This window comes from Symphalangus syndactylus, chromosome 2, assembly GCF_028878055.3.
Source record: "Symphalangus syndactylus isolate Jambi chromosome 2, NHGRI_mSymSyn1-v2.1_pri, whole genome shotgun sequence".
Lineage (NCBI taxonomy): Eukaryota > Metazoa > Chordata > Mammalia > Primates > Hylobatidae > Symphalangus > Symphalangus syndactylus.
In genome coordinates, this window is record NC_072424.2 from 133,247,306 (window position 1) to 133,271,335 (window position 24,030).

Sequence of the window (24,030 nt, forward strand, 5' to 3'; positions counted from 1 at the left end):
TCCGTTCAAAAGAGAATTTCACAGCATTTTAATCATTGGTTCTAAGTTTTCCCTCTCCCTACTGGTATCTGTTCTGACACTGCTGTTAAACCGTCTCCCTAGTAACAGCTCGAGTAGGTTTCCAGAAGTTTTACAGTCTAGCTTTTGATACAGCCTGACATCCTTTGGTGCTTAACTTAAAAACAGCAACATAGAAACAGCTTAAAGCAGAAATAGGAAGCAATTTCTATACATCTGCTTTCATGAAGGTGGCTACAGAGATACAGGATTCTGTTAAAATTGTATTAGCAAAGTGGGATAGGCTTGGCTAACAGAGAGTTTCTTCTTGGACATTTCAAAAGCTGGGGGAGAGTATTTGGCACCTTTTCACTCTCCTAGGCATGCATTTTTTTGGTCTTGGTCTACCCCTTCCCATCTTCCTCCAGCAAGAGGTAAACATTGTGAGGATGTAGAGATGTGAGGATGGGGAGCAAGACTGAAAAATGCTATCAGGAGCATGCTGCTCATGAGGGTAGAACTCCGTCTTCATCCTTCCTCTCCGTTTTTCTTCCCCACAGTGGTCCCTCTTGCTCTGAAACTTATGGTGACTGTTTCTCTTTCCTCTGCTTGGTAGTCCCCAGTGAGAGTGTATAGATTTGAAAATGTTATTTGTTTGCAAAATTTGTGCCTTTACGTGGTGAAGAAGTGATTATCCTTCAAGTCACTATGACCCATGTAAAGCACACTCACTCCCCTTGCATTTCCCCCTAGAGAGAAAGCAAAATAAAGACAAAGCGGATCATTCCAGTGCTGTACAATAAACCTTTATCAGAATTTTGTGTACCGTCTGGAGCCCTGATCCCTGTCTTCAGCAAAATTAGTCACACTAAAAGATGCTCAGGATACAAGCAATTATTAGAACAGAAGATGAGCCTCTAAATTACAGACAGTTCTGCAATAAAAATGGCAAATTAAAAACTCGGGCTAATAAAAAAATTTCATCTACACTCAGGCATTTATTCAGACATAAAGCTACATGCATACCTTGGTAATGACAACTTCTTGTTGAAATCGCCAGAACCTAATTATTCTTTCACATGCATACAAGACCACAGGGCCTAAAATCCATTTCCAAGCCTGAAGAGAGTAGCAGAGAGAGAGAGAAAAAGGAAATGAAAATAGAATCCAAATATTTTCAGTTTGAACCAAATCAATATACAACATGATGGGGTTTAGATATTTTTCCTTTAATTTTGAGCCAGTTATCAACAACAAAGATGTCTCCTTGTATTATATACTATAACATTCAATTATTTCTTGAAGTTCACAAGCTTATTTAAGAGATTAAACTCTTCTATATTGGTTTTTATGCTTACTTGATCAATGATGCCTTTATGTAATTAGAAATAATTGAATTTGCAAAGAAATAAAAAAGCAGATTGATGTTTATGTTACATATGATAGGGTCATAAATGCTCCCAAACTCAAGCCAAAGTCAAAGCTACATTACTCACCCAACACAGGACATTTAAAATTACATTTTAAAATCTCAAATAGTAATTTTTTGGGCCAAGAATGCATCACAACTACAGGGTCTGCCTGAATAAACACAGAAATACACACACACACACACACACACGCAGTTATTTGGAGTAAAATATAAAGTCAGTTTCCTGGCACCTTAAATTTAAGTTTATCTAATCACAGCAAAAGGCTGAATAATTGTCTAGAGAATTGTGATGGTGAAAGTGTCCATTTTAAATAAATCAGATGCCATGTTAACTTTTGATGAGTATAATGTGCATTACTGATGATCAGTTTACCAGTAGGCTATTGTATCAGGCACTCTGTACAACATAAGGTGTCTTCCTCAGTGAAAGGGAAGAAATGGGAAGTTACAATTTTTGAAGAGTTCTATTTGTACTGAACAATCCCATGAGGCACATGTATTATCTTGAATTTACAGAGGAAGGAGTTAAGACTCAGTCAGATCAACCAAATTGTCCAAGGTCATAAAGGGACGAAGGTGTCTGGTAGAGATGTGAACGCAGATATGCCTGACTACCCAGCCTGAGCTCTTACCAGGACCCCAGGCTACCTCCCATGTGCATTGCCATATTATCGTGGTCCTTTCTGTCCAGCGCTAAATTGATACTGAGGCTTGTTTTCCAAAACATTAGAAACTCACGAACTCATTGAATTTTAGGATATTGCATGCTCTTGGAAATCTACTCTAATTCTTTTTTTCTTTTTAAAATTTTTATTGTTTTCAATAGACAAATAATAATTGTATATATTCGTGAGGTACATTATGATGTTTTGATACATACAGTGTATCATGATAAGGTCAGGGTAAATTACTCTATCCATCATCTCAAACACTGATTATTTCTTTGTATTGGGAACATTCAATATCCTCTAATTCTTTTAGAATTAAAAGAAGGAAAATCCTGACATTCTGGACATGGGTCTGACTTGCCTGGAGAGTCCGAGGTGGACCAGAGAGAGCCAGGGCTAGAACTCAAGCCTTTTCATATGTCCCTACACTTCCTCTTAGGTTTTCTAAATCCACCACCTTACTCCTTGAATAGTATCTGGGGGGGCAGGAAGGATGTCTCGGTCTTCAGAATTCAGACGTTCACCACCCCTCACCGATTGACCCATTACTCAGTGCTCCCTCACCAGTCATCTGGCTCCGTCTCTTCTGTTGATGGGTCGCAAGCCTTTTAGCATTATTTTTACTTCCTTTGAGTCACCTTTCTCGTTTTGTCTACTGCTTTTTGTTGATTTCTGGGTCTCTTTGCGCGGTCCCTCTTCTCACCTACATCAACCCTCTGCTTTTTTTCCTGGGGGGCTCTTCGCCTCATAAAAGCTAGATCTATGGGGGCAACACAAGGCAATTTGACCCACTTATTTTTTTCTGCCGCAGTGGAGCCCAGCAATGTGTTCAGAACAGCAAAGAGAATAAACCTTTTGTCCCCCTATGCTGTGGATGAGGTGGTGAAGATGAACAGAGTAAGGGAAATCTAGAAAGCGTCCCTGGGAAGGATGGGGTTGGACCGAGCAAAGGAATCCTTAGGTCTCTTATGCTTGAATGAACCAGAAAGCTTTTTGAGAATTGCTTTGGATGTTTACAGAAATGAGAGCAAGAATGCAGTTCTTTCTAAATGGGCTAAAAGAGATATTTGCAAAGACACTCAGTCTTCATATGTTTTTACAAATAATCTTCCCCACCCATTTTAGAGAGTTTGGGGCATCACACACTTCATTTTGGTGATGTCAAATCAGACATGTTCTCTGATATTTTCCACGTTGATAAAATGTGATGGATTATTTTTCTTTCCATGGTTCGGGTAGGAGAATATAAGCCATTAATCCCTGACTCCATCTCAATCTTAGTCTATCCTTTGCTCCAGGAGGAGGTAGCCAGTGTAGTTACCTGTGTTGTGCCTGGAGCCCCTGGAAGTCAGGGCCTGAGGGAGAGATGGGTAGGGATGAATATTAGGGAACTGTCCTTGCAGTGGTACCCGGGACAGACAAGAGTGAATCAAGACAAGGAGGCCTTGATTCAGAGCAAGAGGGCCGGGTGTCAAGGTAGATGCTGGGCTGGGTGTCTGAACACCTGGATTCTGGCCTTGGGGCCACCACCCCTCACTCTGTGCCTCTAGGCACATCTTGAGATTTATTATGTTCATAATTTCCTGTTTTGTAAAATGGGAACTAGCTGGAGAAAATTATTATTTGGTTCCCTCCAAGCTCTTAAACACTTTGGCTTTATTCACAGAGATAAGTAGAACGTTGGGGCTATGTACTTGTAACTAGCAGCAGAGTGCTGACAAAATGGGGGTTATGGAAGCCAGAGATTTAGAGTGAATGCTGTGGGGTGTGGAGGAGAAATTTCATGGCCACAGAGTTAGGGGCTCTGGTTCTTTGATGTGGCTTTACTGGGAATGCTTTTTGTGACCATAGGTAAGACACTGAAACTGCTTGGACCTCAATTTCCTCAGCTATTAAATAACGGGGAAGAACTATTTAGTATCTAAGTTTCCTTAATGCTAAAATACTCCGTGGCTTCTTGGCTTTATTTTCTTCTTCTCCAAAAAATGCTCAAAAAGTCACGCTACAGTGAATATTTTATGATAGAAATAAAACGATGTTGATTCAAAAGCAGCAATAATGAAACTTGTTTCCTTCACTTTCACTCCTGGTTTTTCATTCCTTTCAGAGAATAAGAACATGCTGGCTTTGATTTTATTTTATGTGTGTGTTTATGAATAGCCTCTTTTTCTAGACAATCAGATCTCCTGGGGCAGGTGCCACGTCTCTGACTCCTGTCTACTGCATTGCCAAGCAATGTACTTAGGCACTCGGTGAAAGTTTGCTGAATTGACTCTACCTCCGTCAGGGCTTTCTCCTTTACCACTCACAGCTTTCCCTAATAATTACAAAGTGTCAGCCTCATGGTTATGATGAGTTGATGCTGTAGTTAAATGACATAAAGTGCTTCTTAGGCCTAGGATGACCAGGCATGTTTTGAGACTGGATTGCATCAGCAGCAAACCAGAAATCTGGAGTCCTACATTTGTCAGTGCATTTGGGCTGGAAAGAGAGACTGAGACAAGTTGTGAAGATGAACAGAGTAAGGGAAATCTAGGAAGCGTCCCTGGGAAGGATGGGGTTGGACCGAGCAAAGGAATCCTTAGGTCTGTTATGCTTGAATGAGCCAGAAAGCTTTTTGAGAATTGCTTTGGATGTTTACAGAAATGAGAGCAAGAATGCATTCTTTCTAAATGGGCTAAAAGAGATATTTGCAAAGACACTGTCTTCATATATTTTTAAAAAAAATCTTCCCCACACATTTTAGAAAGTTTGGGGCATCACACACTTCATTTTGGTGATGTCAAATCAGACATGGTCTCTGATATTTTGCACGTGAGACAAGTAGGGGAGGAGGGACTGCCGGGTATAGCTGGTTTCTTTAATCAGTTCCATTTACACGAGGTGAGGTACAAAGCATTCTCTGTCCTAACACTGGGAACAGTGAACCACTGAAGGAGAAATGATACATATTCTATTGATCAGAGCACCGTGAAAACACCCTTAGTTAAGAGAGGCAAGGGAGGAGAAATGGAGCTTTGCAGAGACTGAGTAGGTGTGGTGCAGTGGAGCGCAGGAACCCTTCCTTGTCCTTGGGATGCCTTTCGGATTCAGTGTCTATAAGACATCAGAGAGAATATCGTACAGTTCAGCTAAGCGGTAATTGCATAGCCCACACACGCTTTGAATCAGGATCCATTACAAATAATGGGAGAGAGTGACACCCTGAGTTTGGGTGTGCAAGGACGTGGAGCAAGGGAGAGTTAGAGAGACGAGTAAGGCCCCCTCTTAATGATAATTAATGCCAGCAAACGCTGCTGGGAGCAGGCCCTGGTCTGTATTCATGAGGTGTGGGGGAGTATTGATTTTTTTATGGAGACGCTGTAGCTGAAAATTTTAGAGAGGTATTCATGTTCCTCATTAATATGCAGGTTGGATAGTGGCTACTGAGAGTTGAGTTTGAGACAGAGACAATCTATACCGGCCATTAAAAGAACCACAGTCTAATGGGCACATCTATTCCGGTTCTCTCGGTTTTAAACATTCCTCCTAGTACTTTCACCCTTAAAATCCAGTGTTTAATTTAATATATTTGAGGGTTTGTTTTTTAAATAATGCAATCACTTATATTCTTCATATGTTGATGACTTAATTTCCTAAAACTTCACCATTTATATACTATTATACCCTGTTATTCCATGTTTTAAGTTATGTATTTTTGGACACTTATTTCCTCCTACTGTTTATCTGCCAGATGCATTTCTTTCCTTTTTTTTTTTTTTTTGAGACAGAGTCTCGCTCTGTCGCCCAGGCTGGAGTGCAGTGGTGCGATCTCGGCTCACTGCAAGCTCCGCCTCCCGGGTTCATGCCATTCTCCTGCCTCAGCCTCTCCGAGTAGCTGGGACTACAGGCGCCCACCACCATGCCCGGCTAATTTTTTGTATTTTTAGTAGAGACGGGGTTTCACCGTGGTCTCGATCTCCTGACCTCGTGATCCGCCCGCCTCGGCCTCCCAAAGTGCTGGGATTACAAGCGTGAGCCACCGCGCCCGGCCTGCATTTATTTTCTTTCAAGCATCACTTGAAAGAGAGGAATATTATTTCTCTTTCCCTATGCTACCAACTATAATGGTTACCACCTACCCAGGAAATCGGACTTTTCAGATCTGTGGACATTATCATCTACACAAATTAATTAAGTATCTTCTTGGCTAACATCATTATTATTTCAGTTACAGGAGCTTAATTAGAACAAGAAGTAAATGCGTTTGACACACTAAGTTTTTGATCCCTAAAGTTGTCGAAAGAAAGAAGGCAAGCTTATAAAGAAGGCCTGAGCCTCGTTTGGCTGTTCATTGACCTAGGTTTGAGCAGGGGTGCCAGTAATTCTCAGACTGGGGCGGCAGTTGTGCAGAGGACAGGTGGCCAAGGATGCAGGGAGCACAGAGAAGAGTGGTAAGGCCCAGGGCTGACTCCTCCAGGGACATCATTGTGCTGTTATGAATTCCCACAATATCAGACACTAGAATTTAAAGGTAAGTGGAAGAATACATTTCAAAGCTGAACATAGTGCTTTTGGCAGTAAACCTCTTTAAAAATTATCTGTAACTTGATTTCTCCATTAGCACACTTAATAAAGAGTTGGCTTTGTCTAGTGGTGAAATGTGCTTTCTTTTTTTCAAGCCTATAAAAGCTCTATATTTTAACTGTGGTGACATTTATTTTTAAAAGCTTCTGGGTTCATTCTTACCGAAGGTTCCTTGCCAGAAAATTGAGGCACGGGGCATTGGGCCACTGTCTGCCATTCTGCATAGCGGTCTCTACAGAAGGTGATGTTGTGCAGAGAGAGACTGTCTTGGGTTTGGCCTCGAACAATCCGACTTGTTATTTAAGAAAAGCAAAACAAAACAAAAAACCAAAAACGTCAAACTGATTTTGAGCAGTCTTGTTCTCCCACAGATATACATTCTACAGTGAGCTCTGAAATACCACTTCCAGTTCTTGAAACTCGGGCTGTCATTCATTTCCCCCAGCTTCTTTAAAAATAAGCATTTAAGAAGCTTCGAGTAACTTTGAAGATCCCAGAAAAGAAGTGCCCCTCTGTGGTATCCTGTGTTAAATTGAAAGTGTCTCTATTAGAGAATTCATAATGAAGGGAAATTGTTTGAACACATCCTTTTGTAGACTGTTGAATTTAATTAGGTTTCATCTTGTCCTGATTGCTGATTTGGGCTAATTGGCTAACTTTGTACTATTTGGTTCTTTTGCAGATTTATTTAACTTCTACCCTCCTTGGGTTGTTTCTGAGTGCTTAGAAGTCTTCAAGTGAAGAAGTCAAAAGAAGTGCCCGGAATAATGGTATTTTTTCCCCTAGTGACCACCAGCAAGCCAGTGTTTGACTCGGTCAACATAGGTCACAATGGAGTGTGTCTTCAAAATGGTATTGATAGATTTAGGAATGGAAAGAGAAGGCAGTCTTAATGAACGGAGCACTGGACCAAGAGTCCTATAATCCTGCTATATGATATTTGCCATGAGTGCACTCCTGACTGACCTTTGACAAGGAGCTTTGGTACAAGCTCCTAGGGTTCCTCCTTGGTGCACAGACAGCAAAGCCCAAGACGTCAAGGTCAGGGAATCTGGGAATTGTTCAGTTCCTAGATGTTTATGAATAAAATGCATTGATCTGTTTTGAGAAACATGTTACTCTAGACTGAGAAACCTTAGCATCACACAGACTTATGTCCTGGACAGCCTGTGGAGTGGTGTGGCCCCTGTCATATCACAGGGCATGGGGGAGGGAGCAGTAATACGCCCTTGGAAACAGCCTGGTGTCAGCTAGAACTGACATCTTGGCCTTTGTCCCAGTCTGTTTTATGGAAGCCATCCAAACTTGATAACATCCCTCTGAGTTAGATGAGAAAAACTATCTGTAAATCTCCAATGTACAAATGATGCCCAGACATAGGCAGGGTGAATAGTAAGTGAGAGTCAGAGGAAAGATTGCAGACACTTAAACACTTTCATTCCCAGGCTGTAGGCAGCATTCCCCATAGTGTCTCAAAGAAGCCTCATGTCATTCCGCAAATGCTGTATCTTTTAAAAATTTTAAACTTTTGAAATGTCTTCCTCTATGCCATCCCATAATAGGAAGATTAGTGGGCCTTAACACATTCCAATAATCCTACTTTCACTTGGCACTTTGTGTAGATTTGCAAATTGCTTTCGCTGTAAACAGTAGCTGTAGAATACTTCACACTGAGAAGATTAAATGAGGCCCTTATCCTAAAATAAGCTTTTCAACTAGGTTAAAATGACTAAAAAACTTCATCTTATGAGATGTTATTTGGATATCAAAAATATCTCCAATGAAAAACACTGCCCATTGAAATTCTCTTGTGCTTCTACAATGCACCAGGGTGTCGATGCAGGGGATGTATGTTTAGGGGGGTAAGCACATTATGTCTGTGAATAGGGCTTCTAGACTCCCCTGGGTTATAGATAGCCTCATAAATGTGCTTCAGGGGTTAACAACCCCGTCGTCGGGGGCAGAATCAGCAGTAGAAAGGGAGGACTGACAGTCTCTGAGTTGGAGCACACTAGGACTATACACATCCACCTTGCCCCCCTCAAGTACAAAAAGGAGTGTTGAGATTTCCACATTCAGAAAAGCCAGTCCCAGAGACCTCTAGCTGAAAGAGAATGGAAAGCCTCTAGCCAGGCAGAAGAGTACGGGTGAACTTGCACTGACCCGGTTACTAAGGCTCAGCAGAGGCACAGGCGGTCTTTTAGGGTAAAATGCACCCTCAGGGGCACTTCTTCCTTGGAAGATGTGTTTCTGTCCACCAGCTGAGGGACCACGGGAGAAGTCTTAGGCACAGGCAGTGGCAGCGGCAGACCAGCCACCCCCATCTAGAAGTAGGGGACTGAGAAGGTGAGGAGGGAGACTGGAGGGGTTGTTGACTTGCGGAGCAGCAAATCCCAAAGCGTTGTCTGTGGGCCCTACATGGGATCCAGAGTCACCAAGGCATGTGTGACTTCCTAGGCCATGCCACTCTGCAGCTATGCGCTTGCTCTTCCAGGTCCGTGCAGAGATGGAGGCCACCTCCGGGACAGGACCCTCTGCGCTCAGCAGCGGCAATGGTGGGAGAATGAGGGGCGGAAGAAGGTATTCTGCAGTGCAGGAACAGAGGAGTTGCTGCTGGCAAGCCAAAAAGGGCGTTAGCAACATTGCTGGCCACATTCTTGCTGGTGTTGAGGAAGGTTTAATCCATAAAACGGAAGACTTGTTCTTCCAGGGCTTGCTAAATCAGAGTAAAGGTTTGATAGTCCAAAGACTGGTGTCCTAGATCTGACTCTGCCGTTTATTCATCATGGGACCTTGAGGGCATCACTTAACCCTCAGAACACCTTTTTCCTCTTTATGAAATGGGGACAACAGCACCTTCTCTACATGACAGGACTGTTGTGAGGGTCAAGTTGATCATGTGTATGAATGTGCTTTGAAAATTGTAAAATGGAAAAAAAGGCAATCAGTTTTTGAAATAATGAAAAGGGACAAGCTAGTTCACAGACAGCAATTGATTCATTAGTCCAGGGCCATTTATTAATATTTAAAGTATTGAAAAGCATTATATTTGAGGGTGAACACATCAGGGGCTATGCTAGCTTCCTGATGAAGAGATGAACCATATCAGGCAGGTGTTGAATGCTGTAACAGTGTTTTACGGGATGTCCGAGCAAAATGGAGTCCTAGAGGTCAAATGGGGAAACTGAGGCCCAGAGGACCTGAAGGACCTACTCTGATAACTGGTGTCAGAGCTGGATCTGGACCCCACACCGGACTGCCCATGCCACACATTGTCCCTGCCCGAACACTGGGTTTCCTAGTTGATGGTTTTGGTTAAACAGAAGTGAAATCTTGGTGTCAAAAATATATATCCTGAGTAATGTCACATAAATTGGATTGCAGAACAGGTACTGAATGAAACACAGATCTACTGTCATCCTGCATTCATCAGGATTCCTGAATTTTATAAACATGCCAAGACTCACTAACAAAGTCAGCGAGGAAAAATAAATATAATACTTCACCATCTATGTAGCTTATTTTCAGTGTTACTGAAAAAGAATTTGCTACAGTCAATGTGCTTTTCACACATTGTATGAGTCCTTTAGTCATCGCACGCCGGACTCCTTCGTCTAAAGGACTTTCTAAGATTATTTTGGGACTCTCAGAGATAAAATCCTTGCAGAGGAGCACAGTGTGGACTTACCCCATCCCATGGATGGCCAGGCTGAGAAAGAAGATGATGAAAACATGGTGTGTGTACCAGAACAACTCATAGGAGGCCTGTCTGATGAACTCGGTTGACGAGGTCATGATCAAGACTAAAGCCAGAGAGATCACCAGGCCGGTGACGCCCGCTATTGTCCTTAGCAATTCAGTGGTTGTGTTCTAAAAAAATAAAAAAAAAAAAAAGAAAGAAACAAACAAAAAACACCGTGACATTAAATATCCTGGCATATATATATATATTTTTTTCATTTTTAGGACCAGTACTTGAGATTTCAAGCAGGGAGCCATTCACAGTGTTTCACTCAGAAGCATGTTAGCCTCAGCGAGGATGCAGGTGCAGCTCAAGAGGTGAGCTTCCTCTTCCTGCCCCTTCCCACCAGCTTACGGTGGTTACTTGCTTTGCTAAAATTTCATAAAATACCATTTCATCAATCGCATTTTTTTATTTGTATAAATCATTTCACATCAAAGTTATTATACTGGAAAAAACCCTGCATAAATAAATTTAAAAAAAAAAGCTGGGCATGGTGGCTTGAGCCTATCTATAGTCTCAGCTACTCAGTAGGCTGAGATGGGAGGATCACTTGGTCCCAGGAGTGTGAGGCTGCAATGAGCCGTGATGCTGCCTCTGCATTCCATTCTGGGAGACAGAGTGAGACCCTGTGTCTAAAACAACAGCAACAATAACAAAATGGGAAAAAAGAAAAAAAAAAACAACAAAGTTATTATGTTGAATTGAAATTAGGGCAGCATGAAAAGAGCATTTTAAGATAAAATATTGCAAAATAAATCTGAGTTTTAAGTTTTTCATCTTTAAAATAACTATGCTGATCACCATGCTTAATTGCATTTTAACATTAATAAACACATTTTTTTGAGAGGTCCCTTGGGGCGTTCCTAATAAAGCAGCTGCACACTCAGTTCCCCTGGTAGTTGTTCCTTGCTCTTGCTTTTTAATTGGAAAGACCATGACTTGCATTTCTTTCACGCCATCTTCGGGGGCCTGGAAAAAGGCTTGGTAAATCCTAGGTGATCAATAAAGGTGCAGCTATTCTTATCTGGTGGACACCGCTAAATGGCCAGAATTCTGACCTGTGAGTGCAAGGGACAGTAAAATAGCCTTTTAGAATATGCATCACACAGCAGTTTATTTTCATTGTGAGTTTCCCATGTTCTTGCCAAGTCATTAGTATTCATACATTGTGTTACTATCGTTGAGACGGCCACGAGCTCAATAAACTCACTATATCTTTTGTCAGTAAAATCTCATTAATTTGGGCGGCTTTGAGATCTGGAGGTAATTTGGACAGGGACTTCTTCATTGTTTATTTTTTCTTCATAGAGCAAAGAGTGGAAATAAAATTGAAAGGGGTATGTCTCAAACATTTAAAATATTTTCTTTTCAAGTACATTCAGGCATTTTAGAAATCCATTTACATCATATGATGTGCTAATTTCACATCATTCTTTCTTGCCTATTAAGGCAAATCGCCATGTCTCTGTTCTTGCAACACATTTATAGACTGGTTAGAGTTGCAATTTATCCTCCAAAACAATCCCACTGCATCTCTAAAAATGCTCTATAATGTACACTCTGTGTTATTGATACTCATCTCTCTCCAAATACCCTAAACTAGAGGGTTTCCTGAGCTTAATTAGTACTTACATAGTATATTGCTTCTAAAATTTTGAAATTACTGCATTGGAAGTAGCTTAATTATTTTGCTAGTAAAATATATAATCACATTGCTTGAAAAGTATTTTTAATAAATACTATTTATTATATAGACTATGCAAAATGTTGAGATTTATTCTTGAGTGTGTGTAGCAATGGATTTTCCAGCGTCTTAGTGGGGAAAAACAGTAACCTCAGTAGGTGCCCAGACAAATGCTGTGATTCAATGGACTGACACAAAGGCATCCCCACTCGTTTAGGGCAGCTGTAGTTCTGATTCGGAAGTGTGAAATTTTTGCTTCCAATAGCTGTCAGCTAAGACAAGGTAGCTCAAGCCAGGCTCGGTGGCTCACGCCTGTAATCTCAGCACTTTGGGAGGCCGAGGAGGGCCGATCATGAGGTCAAGAGATCAAGACCATCCTGGCTAACAGGGTGAAACCCCGTCTCTACTAAAAATAACAAAAAATTAGCCGGGCGTGGTGGCAGGCACCTGTAGTCCCAGCTACTTGGGAGGCTGAGGCAGGAGAATGGCGTGAACCCGGGAGGCGGAGCTTGCAGTGAGCCGAGATCTCACCACTGCACTCCAGCCTGGGCAACAGAGCGAGACTCTGTCTCAAAAAAAATAAATAAATAAAAATAAAAAATAAAAGAAAAGGTAGCTTAACTAAACCTGATCAATGGCCTGATACTGAAAATCATCTTAGGCTAATTAGGGGACATGACAGGGAACAAGTGTCCCAAAACCAGATTTTGAGTTTTTGTTCTTTAAATAAGGCTGCATGGGGAAATGGTCACTTAAAGAGATGGCCTGGATAAGAATGGAGGGATTTTCATTGCTGAAGTGTATTGCCTTAGGGCTTTTCTTGGGCAATAAAGATATTTTTAGTTTGGTCAACGTGCTGCACACATGTGCCAATATGGTGGTACATGGAAAAAAAATTGAGATCATCCACAAAGAAAGAGGTAGGGGTGAATTAAGGGAGACGACTGTCTTCATCTCAGAACATAGATTGCTGTGGTGACATTTTTGGTTTTCTTTCTGTTCCCCATGGCTGCTGACAGTCTGTGCACACAGGTAATTAGCATTAATGATGTCACTGGCCATGCAGCTCTCATTATGAAATTAGCGGCTTTGCCCAGTATCTGATTTGGCAAAGCAGCTATTCACATATGTGCCAGTGTATGAGGCATTCGGAGAAGAGATCCGGAAAACAATCTGCAGATTGAAAATGAAGACATCCAGTTTATAATCTCTGTGTTTAGATGGCACTTCACCTTCTTTACGAGTCTAACGTCAGTGAAAAATATCTAATCATGAACTGCTGTTAAAATGTTAAATTTTAAAATATTAGGAATTTAACAGGTTACTGCATTTCTAGTGTGTGTGTGTATATATATATATATATATATATATAAATTAATTAGGTGACATATCTTTTTCTCCTTGCTCATAACTTCCCAGCAACATTAATGATAAAAAAATAACTTTTTAGAAAATGTGAAATTAAAAACAAATTCACATGTAAATTCATTCTCCAGCTCTTTTATTAAAAGCTTTTCAATATAGCGTTCCTGATTAGAGGACTGGAAAAGGACAGATTTTTCAGGGGAGAAGCTTGTTAGCATGCAGGAACTCACTGTGGGGAAGGTCCGGACAGGGTTGAGGTAGCTCTCATTAGGGGTGTTGCCCAGCTTGGAAAGTGCAGCCGGAAGTCCCTGGGCCTCCTCGGACTGGCTCCAGTGGTAGCGTTCCAGGTTGAAGAAATGCGCCACGCTGTGGATGGCTAGGAAGAGGAGACGACACCAAACATGCACCCTGTGGCTTGCTTTCTCCCTAGTTACTAAAAAATGCAATGTCTCTGTGCTCAAGTTTCTCTGTTCTGGTTTTTGTAATCCCCAAGGAAAAGTGATTTATTTACACATCTTTCCCAGTGCTTTGAGTGGAGTGGATTGAATACTTCCAAAGGTACTGTACAAAAATCTCCACATTTATTTAAGTTATATTAATAAATAAAGTAAATCTCAGTTCATCATAATTTAAAGTATATAGTTATCATGGAAGTGGAATAAATGTTATGATAGCTCAGTGTAATTATATATGATATAATTCTAAAAGAAATAATTATGTATAACTTCTTAAGAAATCGGAAAGCATTATTCTAGAATACTGTACACTATACATGCTGATATGTATGTATGTGATGTAAATGATAAATGCCAGGAGAGATATTGTTTTTGTTCTCTTTCAGACACTGTATTTTCTGTTTATTCCTGTACACATTTTAGTATACAGTAGTCCCCCCAGTCTGAAGTTTCACTTTCCCCGGTTTCAGTTACCTGAGGTGAACCACAGTCAGAAAATATCGAATGGAAAATTCCAGGAATAAGCAATTCGTGTTTTACACTGCATGCCATTCTGAGTAGCATGATGAAATCTCATGCCATCCCGCTCTGTCCCACCTGGGATGTGAATCATCCCTTTGTCCAGCATATCCAGTAGTCCTCTTGGTTATCAGATCAACTGTCACGGTATCCCAGTGTTTGTGTGCGAGTCATCCTTATTTTACTTAAAAATGGCCTCCAAGTGGAAAAGTAGTGATGCTGGCAATTCGGCTACGCCAAAGAGAAGCCATCAAGTGCTTCCTTTGAGTGAAAAGGGGAAAGTTCTCTACTTAATAAGGAAAGGAAAAAAACTGCATGTGGAAGTTGCTAAGATCTACGGTAAAAACAAATCTTCTATCTGAAATTGTGAAGAAGAAAAAAGACATTTGTGCTAGTTTCGCTATCACACCTCAAACTGCAAAAGTTACAGCCACAATGCATGATAAGTGCTTATTTATGATGAAAAAAGCTTTACATTTGTGGGTGGAAGACCTGAAACGGAACATGTTCCGATGGATGGCAGTCGGGGTCAGTACTATCCACTGTTTCAGGCATCTGCTGTGGGTCTTGGAATGCATATCCCGCAGACAAGGAGGGACTACTCTATATGTATATATACCCCTGCACATACACATTCGCACATAAATTTGCATGTGTTATTCCTGGTGGATTGAAATAAGCCATTATTTATGGAACTAAACATACCTTCTGTATATTCTTAAGAAGTAAATGGAGCTTTCTAATCCTGGGACTTGGTGATGTCTAAATTCTAAATGAAGAGAACAAGCTTAAGAACACAGCATCGTCTGGCCTGAGGATTCTGTGTCTGATGCTGCTCTTTCCAAATCTTTTGGGAAGCCAGCAGTCACAGCTAGACAACGACATACTGATGCTTTTCCTGCAAATGAAACTCCCGCTGGGTGGCCAGTTGATAACTGCCATTGGGATCAGATTCGTGTGTGAATGAGAATTCATTGCCCAGGGTATAGATAATTTCCCAGTTGATACTTTCTTTTCTTCTGCACCCACAGTGAGAAGTAGCAGGGCCTATGACTATCATACAGTACATACAGGTTGTGAGTGAGTTACGGGATCCTCCGTGGCTGTACATTGTGGGTTGAGGTGTGGAAGAAGATGTGATGGGGAAAAAGAAAACAGCAAGAACTTCTGAGAATATTCGTGCCATTTTGGTCCCTGTGGTCCTAGGAGCAGATTTATTTAGAAATGCTATCTTCTATGCAACCTCTTTTCTTTGTTACCTGAGTTCCTGCTATCACTCCCTTTTCTGATTTGCAAAATTTTCTACTCGTGCCTTACAACTCACTTCAAAAGTTGACTTCTATCACACATTCTTCAATTTCACCAGCACAAATGATAGCATGACCATAGCATTTCTCAGATATTACTGTTGCAGTATCTATTTATCCCTGTACCCCCTGATGAACTTTGACTTCTTAAGGATGGACTTTATTCATCCTTGAAACCTCAGCACCAGTTTGTATTTGACAATTATTTGCTTAGTGACAATGGGATTAAAGAAAGGTAGAAGAGGTAATGAAAGGGTTGGAAAATCAATCTATAAATACAACCTTGTTGGAGTAGTGTTTTCTCTGCTGATATATACATATATATGTGCGATATATATATATATATATATATAATATATTGCAGATTTTTCTTTAGCTTTTAAATTGAAAATCAAGTCAAATATACTTCAGGTTGAGGCTCACCCAAGAAAACAAGGCACGTGATAGTGTTTCTGCATCATGATGTTTACTGCCTCCTTATGGCTTCAGAGAGCTTAGCACTCACGAGGTACTATATTTCCTCCCGAGGTGCTTTGTCAAAATATACAGCCATGTCTATGAAGGGGCTGCCTTGTTTAGCCTTAGCATCCACAAAGCTGGAAAGGCTTATCTAGCAGGAGTCCTTTCCAATATGCTGCATGCAAAATGGAAACTATTTGCTAAATTGAACACAAACATTGTCCAGTATTCCTAATTGCTGTTTTCTGATAATTATCTCTAAGTGTTTAAAAAGCAGGTAGTACGTCTCATAGCAAACATATTGAATGTTTACTATACAACAGACACTGTTGTAAATGCTGTAGGCATATTATCTGATTTAACCCTCCTCAGGTATCAACCTTCTTCTCATTTCACAGACCAGTATTCAAAGAGTTAAGGAATTTGTTGTTGATTCGTGATGAAAGTGGTTTAGTGGTTTGCGTGACTTGGTGCCCCATCTTTTGACCATCAAGCTGTATTGCTTTGTTTGACTAATGAGAAATTATCATACCTGATTTTTAATTGAAAACTAGTTTTTTCTATGGGCTTAGATAAAACTCTCAATGGTTTACCTGGTGTCTTTAATCTAGAGTCCAACCGTTTCTAAGGCTTCTGGCTGATCACAACATTTGGAGTCCTCATTGTAGGCTGGTGTGAATGCTCCTTTTATATTCTTCCCCTTGACCCTCACTCCTCTCCTCCTAGTTTTCTTTAATTCTCTCTCCATAGACTAGGGCACTCCAGACAGGGAGTGAAGCTGTTCCCAATTTACAGAAATACAAACTGAGCTTCGGACCAAGTTAACTGATGTGTTTACCATTGCATAATCCATATGTGATAGTCAGAAAGAGAAGGCAGGATAAGTTTTTTGTATTTTATAACTTTTTTTTTGCAGGATAAGTTTTTTATATTTTATAACTTTTTTTTTTTTTTTTTTTTTTTTGAGACAGAGTCTCACTCTGTCACCCAGGCCAGAGTGCAATGGCATGATCTCAGCTAACTGCAAACTCTGCCTCTCGGGTTCAAGCAATTCTCCTGCCTCAGCCTCTGAGTAGCTGGGATTACAGGCATGCGCCACCATGCCCAGCTAATTTTTAGTAGAGATGGGGTTTCATCACGCTGCCCAGGCTGGTCTCAAACTCCTGAGCTCAGGCAATCTGCCTTCCTTGGCCTCCCAAAGTGCTGGGATTACAGGCGTGAGCCACCACACCTTGCCTTATATTTTATAACGTTCTTCTCCCCTGTAATGAGTTGTTGATTGCAATTTGTTTTCTGTTAGATTGATTTCCACATGAGAATTTGACACTGTTAAACTAAATTTAAGTATGTTGATTGAATGAACAAAGATATTCAACTATTTATTTATTCTTATTGCCAGGTCTCCCGTAACAGAGCTGAGGAAACTAATGAAGGAGTACAAGAAAGCCCCAGATGGTTTTCAAGAGGCAGCTTCTGAGGGAATGTGTAAAAACTATTCTCTCCAGTATTTGTCACACACTTTAAAGTTCATGTCTTACATGTTCCCTTGCTCTCGCTACCTCCATTTTGTTTTCTTTCACAAGGTAGAACATACAAAGTGGAATATTTTATTTATTTATCTCAGGCATTCTCAGAGAGAAAACTGCTTATGCCGATTTTGTCTGTCTAAACATTTTATTTTCCTCTTAGATCTGATCCTAATTTTACAGCAATCTTGGCTTGGAACTAAAGATATACCAACCGCTAAATTCAGAATTGTTGTGACTTGATAGACACCAGGGGAGATACTATTTTTGTTCTTTTTTAGACATTATGTTTTCTATTCCTTCCTTTCTACATTTTAGGTTTTTAAAAATATAAGTAGCCATGCTGTTTACGTTACAAGGACAAGGGCTACAGAAATGGGATAAAACAGTGATATGGTTTGATTTCTCTCTCTCTTAGTCATCAATATAATTTCATGTTATTAGATTTGATATTAGTATGTAACAGAAAGAATACTGAAGAGGATACTTCTCAGTCACTTAACTTCTTTCAGACCCTTTTTTTCCCATCTGTGAAATGGGTAGATTGTACTAAACAAGGTTATCTAAGCCCCCTTCCAGCTGTGTGGCTCCTGTGTCTTTCTCTGAAGTTAACTGGGAACATATTTATCATCTAAAAGGGATTTGTAGACCAATATGGAAGTAATGCAAACACGAAGCTCATGTTTTCATGTTTCCAAAGCCAACTCTGGCCTAAATGGGCTCTTCAGTCTTGCAGTAAATCCAACGCCATTAGCTATGTGGGGGAGCTCCTCCTGGGCCTCTGTGGACTTTCTACAGTACGCACTTCTGTGCCCTTGGAGGACCGCAAGACACATATTCCCATAACCCACTCAATCGTGCCAGGCTAAAAGGTGCTATAGCTGGATCTTTCTATAATTTTGTGTTCTCCCTGAAGTACTTTTAAAGAGCAGCAATTTTGGAAACACTACACATGCGCATTTAATTGGTATGTGAACTTCTGAGTTCAAATAAGGAGCTTTCCATTGAACAGTGAACAACAACAAAAAAAATCATAAAGGCTACTATTAGAGCCAGTTGCCCTGAAAAAGCTCTTTTACTTTCCTTCTTTCATTTTATTTTTCAGGAGATCAAAGTGAGCATAATTGGGGGGAATCTTGGAAGTGTGGTCTGTCCTTGGTGTCTTTCCGCCTGCCTGTCAGTGATAACAGTCATTTTGGAGTTAGTCACCTCCCAATTAAGCAGCCTTCAGAAACAAGGACCCAGGGACAGACTCTGGCTGTGCTTCTGCAGCCAGAATTTGGCTGCAAACTTTTAAACCTGTGGTCTGATTTCTGTAGAAGGATTCGTTGACTCTGGCACCCTGTGTGTGCCACGCATTTGTAAATCACATTAAATCCTGTCAGGCAGGACTGGGGATGGAGCTTCCCTTAAGCTCCCAGAGCCTCAGGGGGAACCGGTTAGGAGCAATCCTTGAGGGGTCAAGACTGAAGAGTTTGTGCCTTTAGGGCTATTCTCAAGGCTGCGTCTCCAAATCTTTATTTTCTGGGCACCCTTATTCTGTGCTCTCTCCTCTCACCCTGCCCTTGTTATGTTTATTGATGTTTGTAGACTAATTTTAGCAACTCATCAGGAGCTGCACTCGGCTAATTGTTCACTCCTGGAACCTGGCAGAAGCAAGCTGCCGACTCTGCCAGGGAGAGCTGCCTGGGTCACTATTTAGACACCCCTTGATGGAAGCTGGAGCTCAAAGTACTACTTTTCAATTGGAAGGGTCTTCAAGGTCTGCTGTGGACCTGGGACTCCAGAAAGATCTGCATTAATAAGAACGAAGAGGCTGTGAAACTATGATTTTTATACCCGTGGGGTTATAGGTCCCTGAAAATGATTTATTAGTGGTTGAAGAATGCTCCGGCAGCTCTTATCACAGGCAGACGACCAGGAAGGCAGGAAGCCAAAAGAAGAGTTCCTGTCACTGCATTTTCCGCGACGTCCTTGATTACAGATACCATTGTTTTGCCTCTTCCCTCCTCCTCCCTCGCCTTCTTCCACCAGTCTCTAATTACATCCTTTAATGATTTGACCAATTAAAGCCTGCAGTTCAGCTTATAGGGGAACGGATGAGAAATTAGAGGTTGGCACGCAAACTTCGATGTGGTCGCACTTTTTCCAAGGTTACACACCTCTATTAAGCCAGCCGGCTATTTGAAATGCAGCATAATGGGTGATGCTAATAAAATAAGCGCAGGGACATTTTCAGCTGCTCCCAAGTGAATCTACCAGAAGAACAAAATGTGAAAAGCAGAGGTGTTTCCATGAAACCAAGGCTTAGCATTTTTTTTTCCTCCTAAAAGCGCAGTTGCCAGACGCATTTCTTCGTTCATGTGAAATGTAATAATTGCTTTGTCAGGGTTTGGGAGAAGCGAAGAGCTTTCTCCCCAGCCTCCTGCATTTGCAGGGAGTGGAAACACCGCAGCTCTGCTGGTTACCATGGAGGAATGGGATGAGGGGCACTTTGCTCTGGGTCGCAGTTCTGACCCTGCTGGGGGAGCCCCAGGAGACATCTGGGAGCCTGGCAAAGCAGTGGGGTTCAGGAGGAAGGGGGCCGGAGAGAACACTTGATTCTCTCCAGGGTCGTGTGAGGGAAAGAGGGAGAAAGGGCACCCTGCTTTCTCTGGTTGCAGCAGAATGTGAATGTATTATCTTGGACAATTGGCATCATTTGAATCCTTTCCCTCCCCACACTCTGTTCAGCCCACCCCAGACTGCTCATGACTCCCTGAACAACTCATGCACATGTGTCCTGTACCATTCCCAGTGATTCCTTCAACCCCTCTTGCCTGCTGACTGACTCCTACTCATCCTCAGTTTTCACCAAATTTGTTGAGGACCTCTTGTGTGCCAGGGACCAGGGCAGCCAAGATGCGTAAGGCACAGGCTCAGCCCTGGAGGTGATCAGCCTCTGGGGAATGAATTTCACTCTGTGGTAGAAAGTATGACCTTAGAGCCCTCGGTGAAGTGGCTGCGTTGGGGGAGATGGGCCAGGATATGAGTCCTGGGCATGGCCATGTCTCACCCATTTAGCACCATGAGGAGGGAGGAGCATTTCAGGCAAAGGCGATCCCTGGAGCAAAGGCACAGAATGCTTAGGAACTCCCAGGAGCTGGGTGTGCCCAAGGGGAAAAGCCAGGGGGATGTGGCAGGAGATAAGACTGCGGCGGGGGCACAGGCAGGGGGCACATGCAAGGTCATTGGAGCCCTTGGTCAGGCTAAGGCCTTTGGACTTGATTTTATTTGCAATAGCAGCAAGTGAATAACCCTGTATTCTGCAAATTTCCAACTAACTCTGGTCCTGACAATAATCTGCACATCTCATTGAAATTTTTTTTTTTTTTTTTTTGAGACAGAGTTTTGCTCTTATTGCCTAGGCTGGAGTACAATGGGGCATTCTTGGCTCACTGCAAACTCCACCTCCTGGGTTCAGGCGATTCTCCTTCCTCAGCCTCCCAAGTAGTTGGGATTACAGGCGTGACCACCATACCTGGCTAATTTTTGCATTTTTAGTAGAGACGGGGTTCACCATGTTGGTCAGGCTGGCCTCCAACTCCTGACCTCAGATGATCCACCCACTCTGGCCTCCCAAAGTGCTGGGATTACAGGTGTGAGCCACCACGCCTGGCCTGTATTAGTATTCTTTTAACTCCACAGAAGAAAGAGCATGAGGAACTTATCAGCTATCACACTACCAATCAGTAGCAGGGGTATAAAATAATTTGGTTACCTGATTTTAGTCAACTGCTGCTTATACTAAATTATACTCCATCCTAAAACAGCCCTTACCACACAAGTTTCAGAAAGTTATAGCGCTTTCATGGTATCTTTAACATGGGGGATATTCATTATATGTTTCTCATGCATTGGTATTATTGATACACGATTACATATAAAGAAATGTACATGCCCAAAATTTTAAGGAGAAAACTATTTCATAACACACATTTTTATTATTCTTTGCTTTCTTTTCTGTTGTATTTTTTTTTCTTTTTGAGATGGGGTCTTACTGTGCTGCCCAGGCTGGAGTGCAGTGGCACAATTTTAGCTCCCTGCAACCTTCACCTCCTGGGCTCAAGTGATCCTTCCACCAAAGCCTCCCAAGTAGCTGGGACCACAGGCATGCACCACCACGCCCAGCTAATTTTTTTTGTATTTTTGGTAGAGACGGGCTTTCACCATATTGCCCAGGCTGGTCTTGAACTTCTGAGCTCAAGCAATTCACCTGCCTCAACCTCCCAAAGTGCTGGGATTATAGGCATGAACCACCATGCCCGGCCTCTTTTCTGATGTACTTTGATGCTGGCTGTTTTTTCCCCCCTTCTCTCTGTAATATCTTTAAAACTTTCTCTTAGAGTTCAAGTCTGTCTTAAAGCTATCGTATTGTAGTAATATTGTTGCCATTTTACTCTGTTATGCAGAAATCAAGCTATTTAAGATTTTAAAGGAAGCCTGGAGATTTCTTGAATTCCTTCTGTGATGAGCCTATCAAGGAGCGATCTGGTCTCTGTTTGGACATCACCCATGATGGGGAATTCAGTATTCTTAGGGGAACTTCATTCTAATTTTAGATAATTTTCAAGGTCCGGAAAAGAATTCCATTCCTGAGCCAAAATCTGTTTCCCTGAGTCTTTATTCCTTCACGCATTCGCTCATTCATGAAAAGTCATTGGTGCCTACGCATTCTCAGCACTATTGTGGGCCTTGGAATACAAAGATGAACGAGCCTTATTTTTTCCCCTTTATCCCTGAGCTGGTTTTCTCTAGGACACGATGTCTTTTTACTCTTATTTCCTAACAAACCACAAAGACCTTTTACAAAGCAGTTCTCGGGCTGGTTTAATCCAGCGTTGAAGACAATCAGTGGGAGCATCTTCCCCTCGTGTCTCACTGCACACCCAAAGTTGTGTTAATTGGCACTCGGGCATCGTCTGTCATGTCTTGTTGCTTAATTAAATTCACATTTGTTTTGAGTGTTCCTTTTACTCTGCTTTTTTTTTTTGTGCATGAGAGGATAAAAACAAATGAGGAAAATATTTTATAGTTAAATTAGTTTGAGAGAAACAGTCCTGAATCATAACTCTTTATCGCTCAGATAGCCTTTTATTTCAGTGTCTTTGTTTTCCAGCAAAACCACAAGCTGGTTGATGACTGCTCCTCCTCCTTTCTTCCTCATTGGAGTTTACCCTTGGCCTTGGATGCTAATTTCTAGTGCCTTCCTCTTGAATTAGAAATATAATAATAGCAATAACACTTTATATGCTGATAAAGCTTCATGTCTTTTCAAGACCCTTTTATGTCCATTACCTCAATACGATTCAGAACTTTGCTCACATGATCTTTCTTTTCTTTTTTCTTTTTTAATGCCTGTGATACTATTGGACAGTCATTTTTCTACGACTGTGAATGAGATTTTGAACAGAGGTCAATTTTATTTCCAAAGTGAATTATATTGAATAACAAAGTGTTCCTTTTTCAAGTAAGTATTTATTATTGTATTACTAACAAGCTGAACTATTCACAAATGAAGTTTCACCAACTTTTCTTTGACCAGTTGAGATCTTGGTAGGGGAAAACTCATAGGTAAGTATAAATTGAAAATGTAAAAACCCATTTGTGTAAGGTTTACAGCGTCAGATAAAGGGCAAAGTTTTCTTTTACCTGAGGGTGAGACTTGGGGAAGGCAGAGTTAAAACAAAACTATGAAGTTAGGCATCAGATATTGTAAAATCCACTGAGCAATTAATAAGTACTTACTTGCATTAACAGCTATCCCATAGGCGACCAGTTTGTGAAATTTGAGGTTTTTGTCTAATTGCCTCCTCCATGGTCCTCTGCAGCACTAGAGTAACAAAAAAAAATATGCCTGATTTATGGAAAAATTACAATGAAAACAATGTCATGAAAGTTAAGAGAGTAGGAATCAGGCTTTGCCTCTAAACTGCTTAAAGTGGGGCTATGTGACAAAAAAGTTAATGGCCATTAGCCAAACAGGCAACTCAAAAGGTTATTAGTTGCTTTGCTGAACTCTCAACCCAAAAATGATTGACTTATTAGTTCTCTGGTTATAATTCAAAACTCTTGAATAAGCCTGCCAAAATACACGCCTCACTCAGCTTCTTTGTTTAAAAATTTAAGGTGATAGCCATCATCCTCATTCATGTGTTTTAGGTAGTCTGCAAATTAGTCCTACATATACAAAGGCAAATATGCATCTATATGTAAATATTCATAAAATCTTGATGATGATTATACAGGTATATGTCGGAGATATTGT

General features: G+C 41.2%; 1 protein-coding gene across 1 annotated transcript in view; it reads right to left on the bottom strand.

The window, feature by feature from the left end:
• The window catches only part of NOX3 (NADPH oxidase 3), a 60,874-nt gene that overhangs the window by 34,922 nt on the left and 1,922 nt on the right, over positions 1-24,030 (bottom strand). The window contains exons 4-8 of the mRNA XM_055267840.2: positions 23,511-23,595; positions 13,688-13,833; positions 10,352-10,533; positions 6,826-6,955; positions 1,024-1,116 (exon numbers count right to left, since the gene is read on the bottom strand). Coding sequence (XP_055123815.2) covers positions 1,024-1,116; positions 6,826-6,955; positions 10,352-10,533; positions 13,688-13,833; positions 23,511-23,595 — 636 coding nt within the window. The remainder of the gene's footprint in view (positions 1-1,023; positions 1,117-6,825; positions 6,956-10,351; positions 10,534-13,687; positions 13,834-23,510; positions 23,596-24,030) is intronic.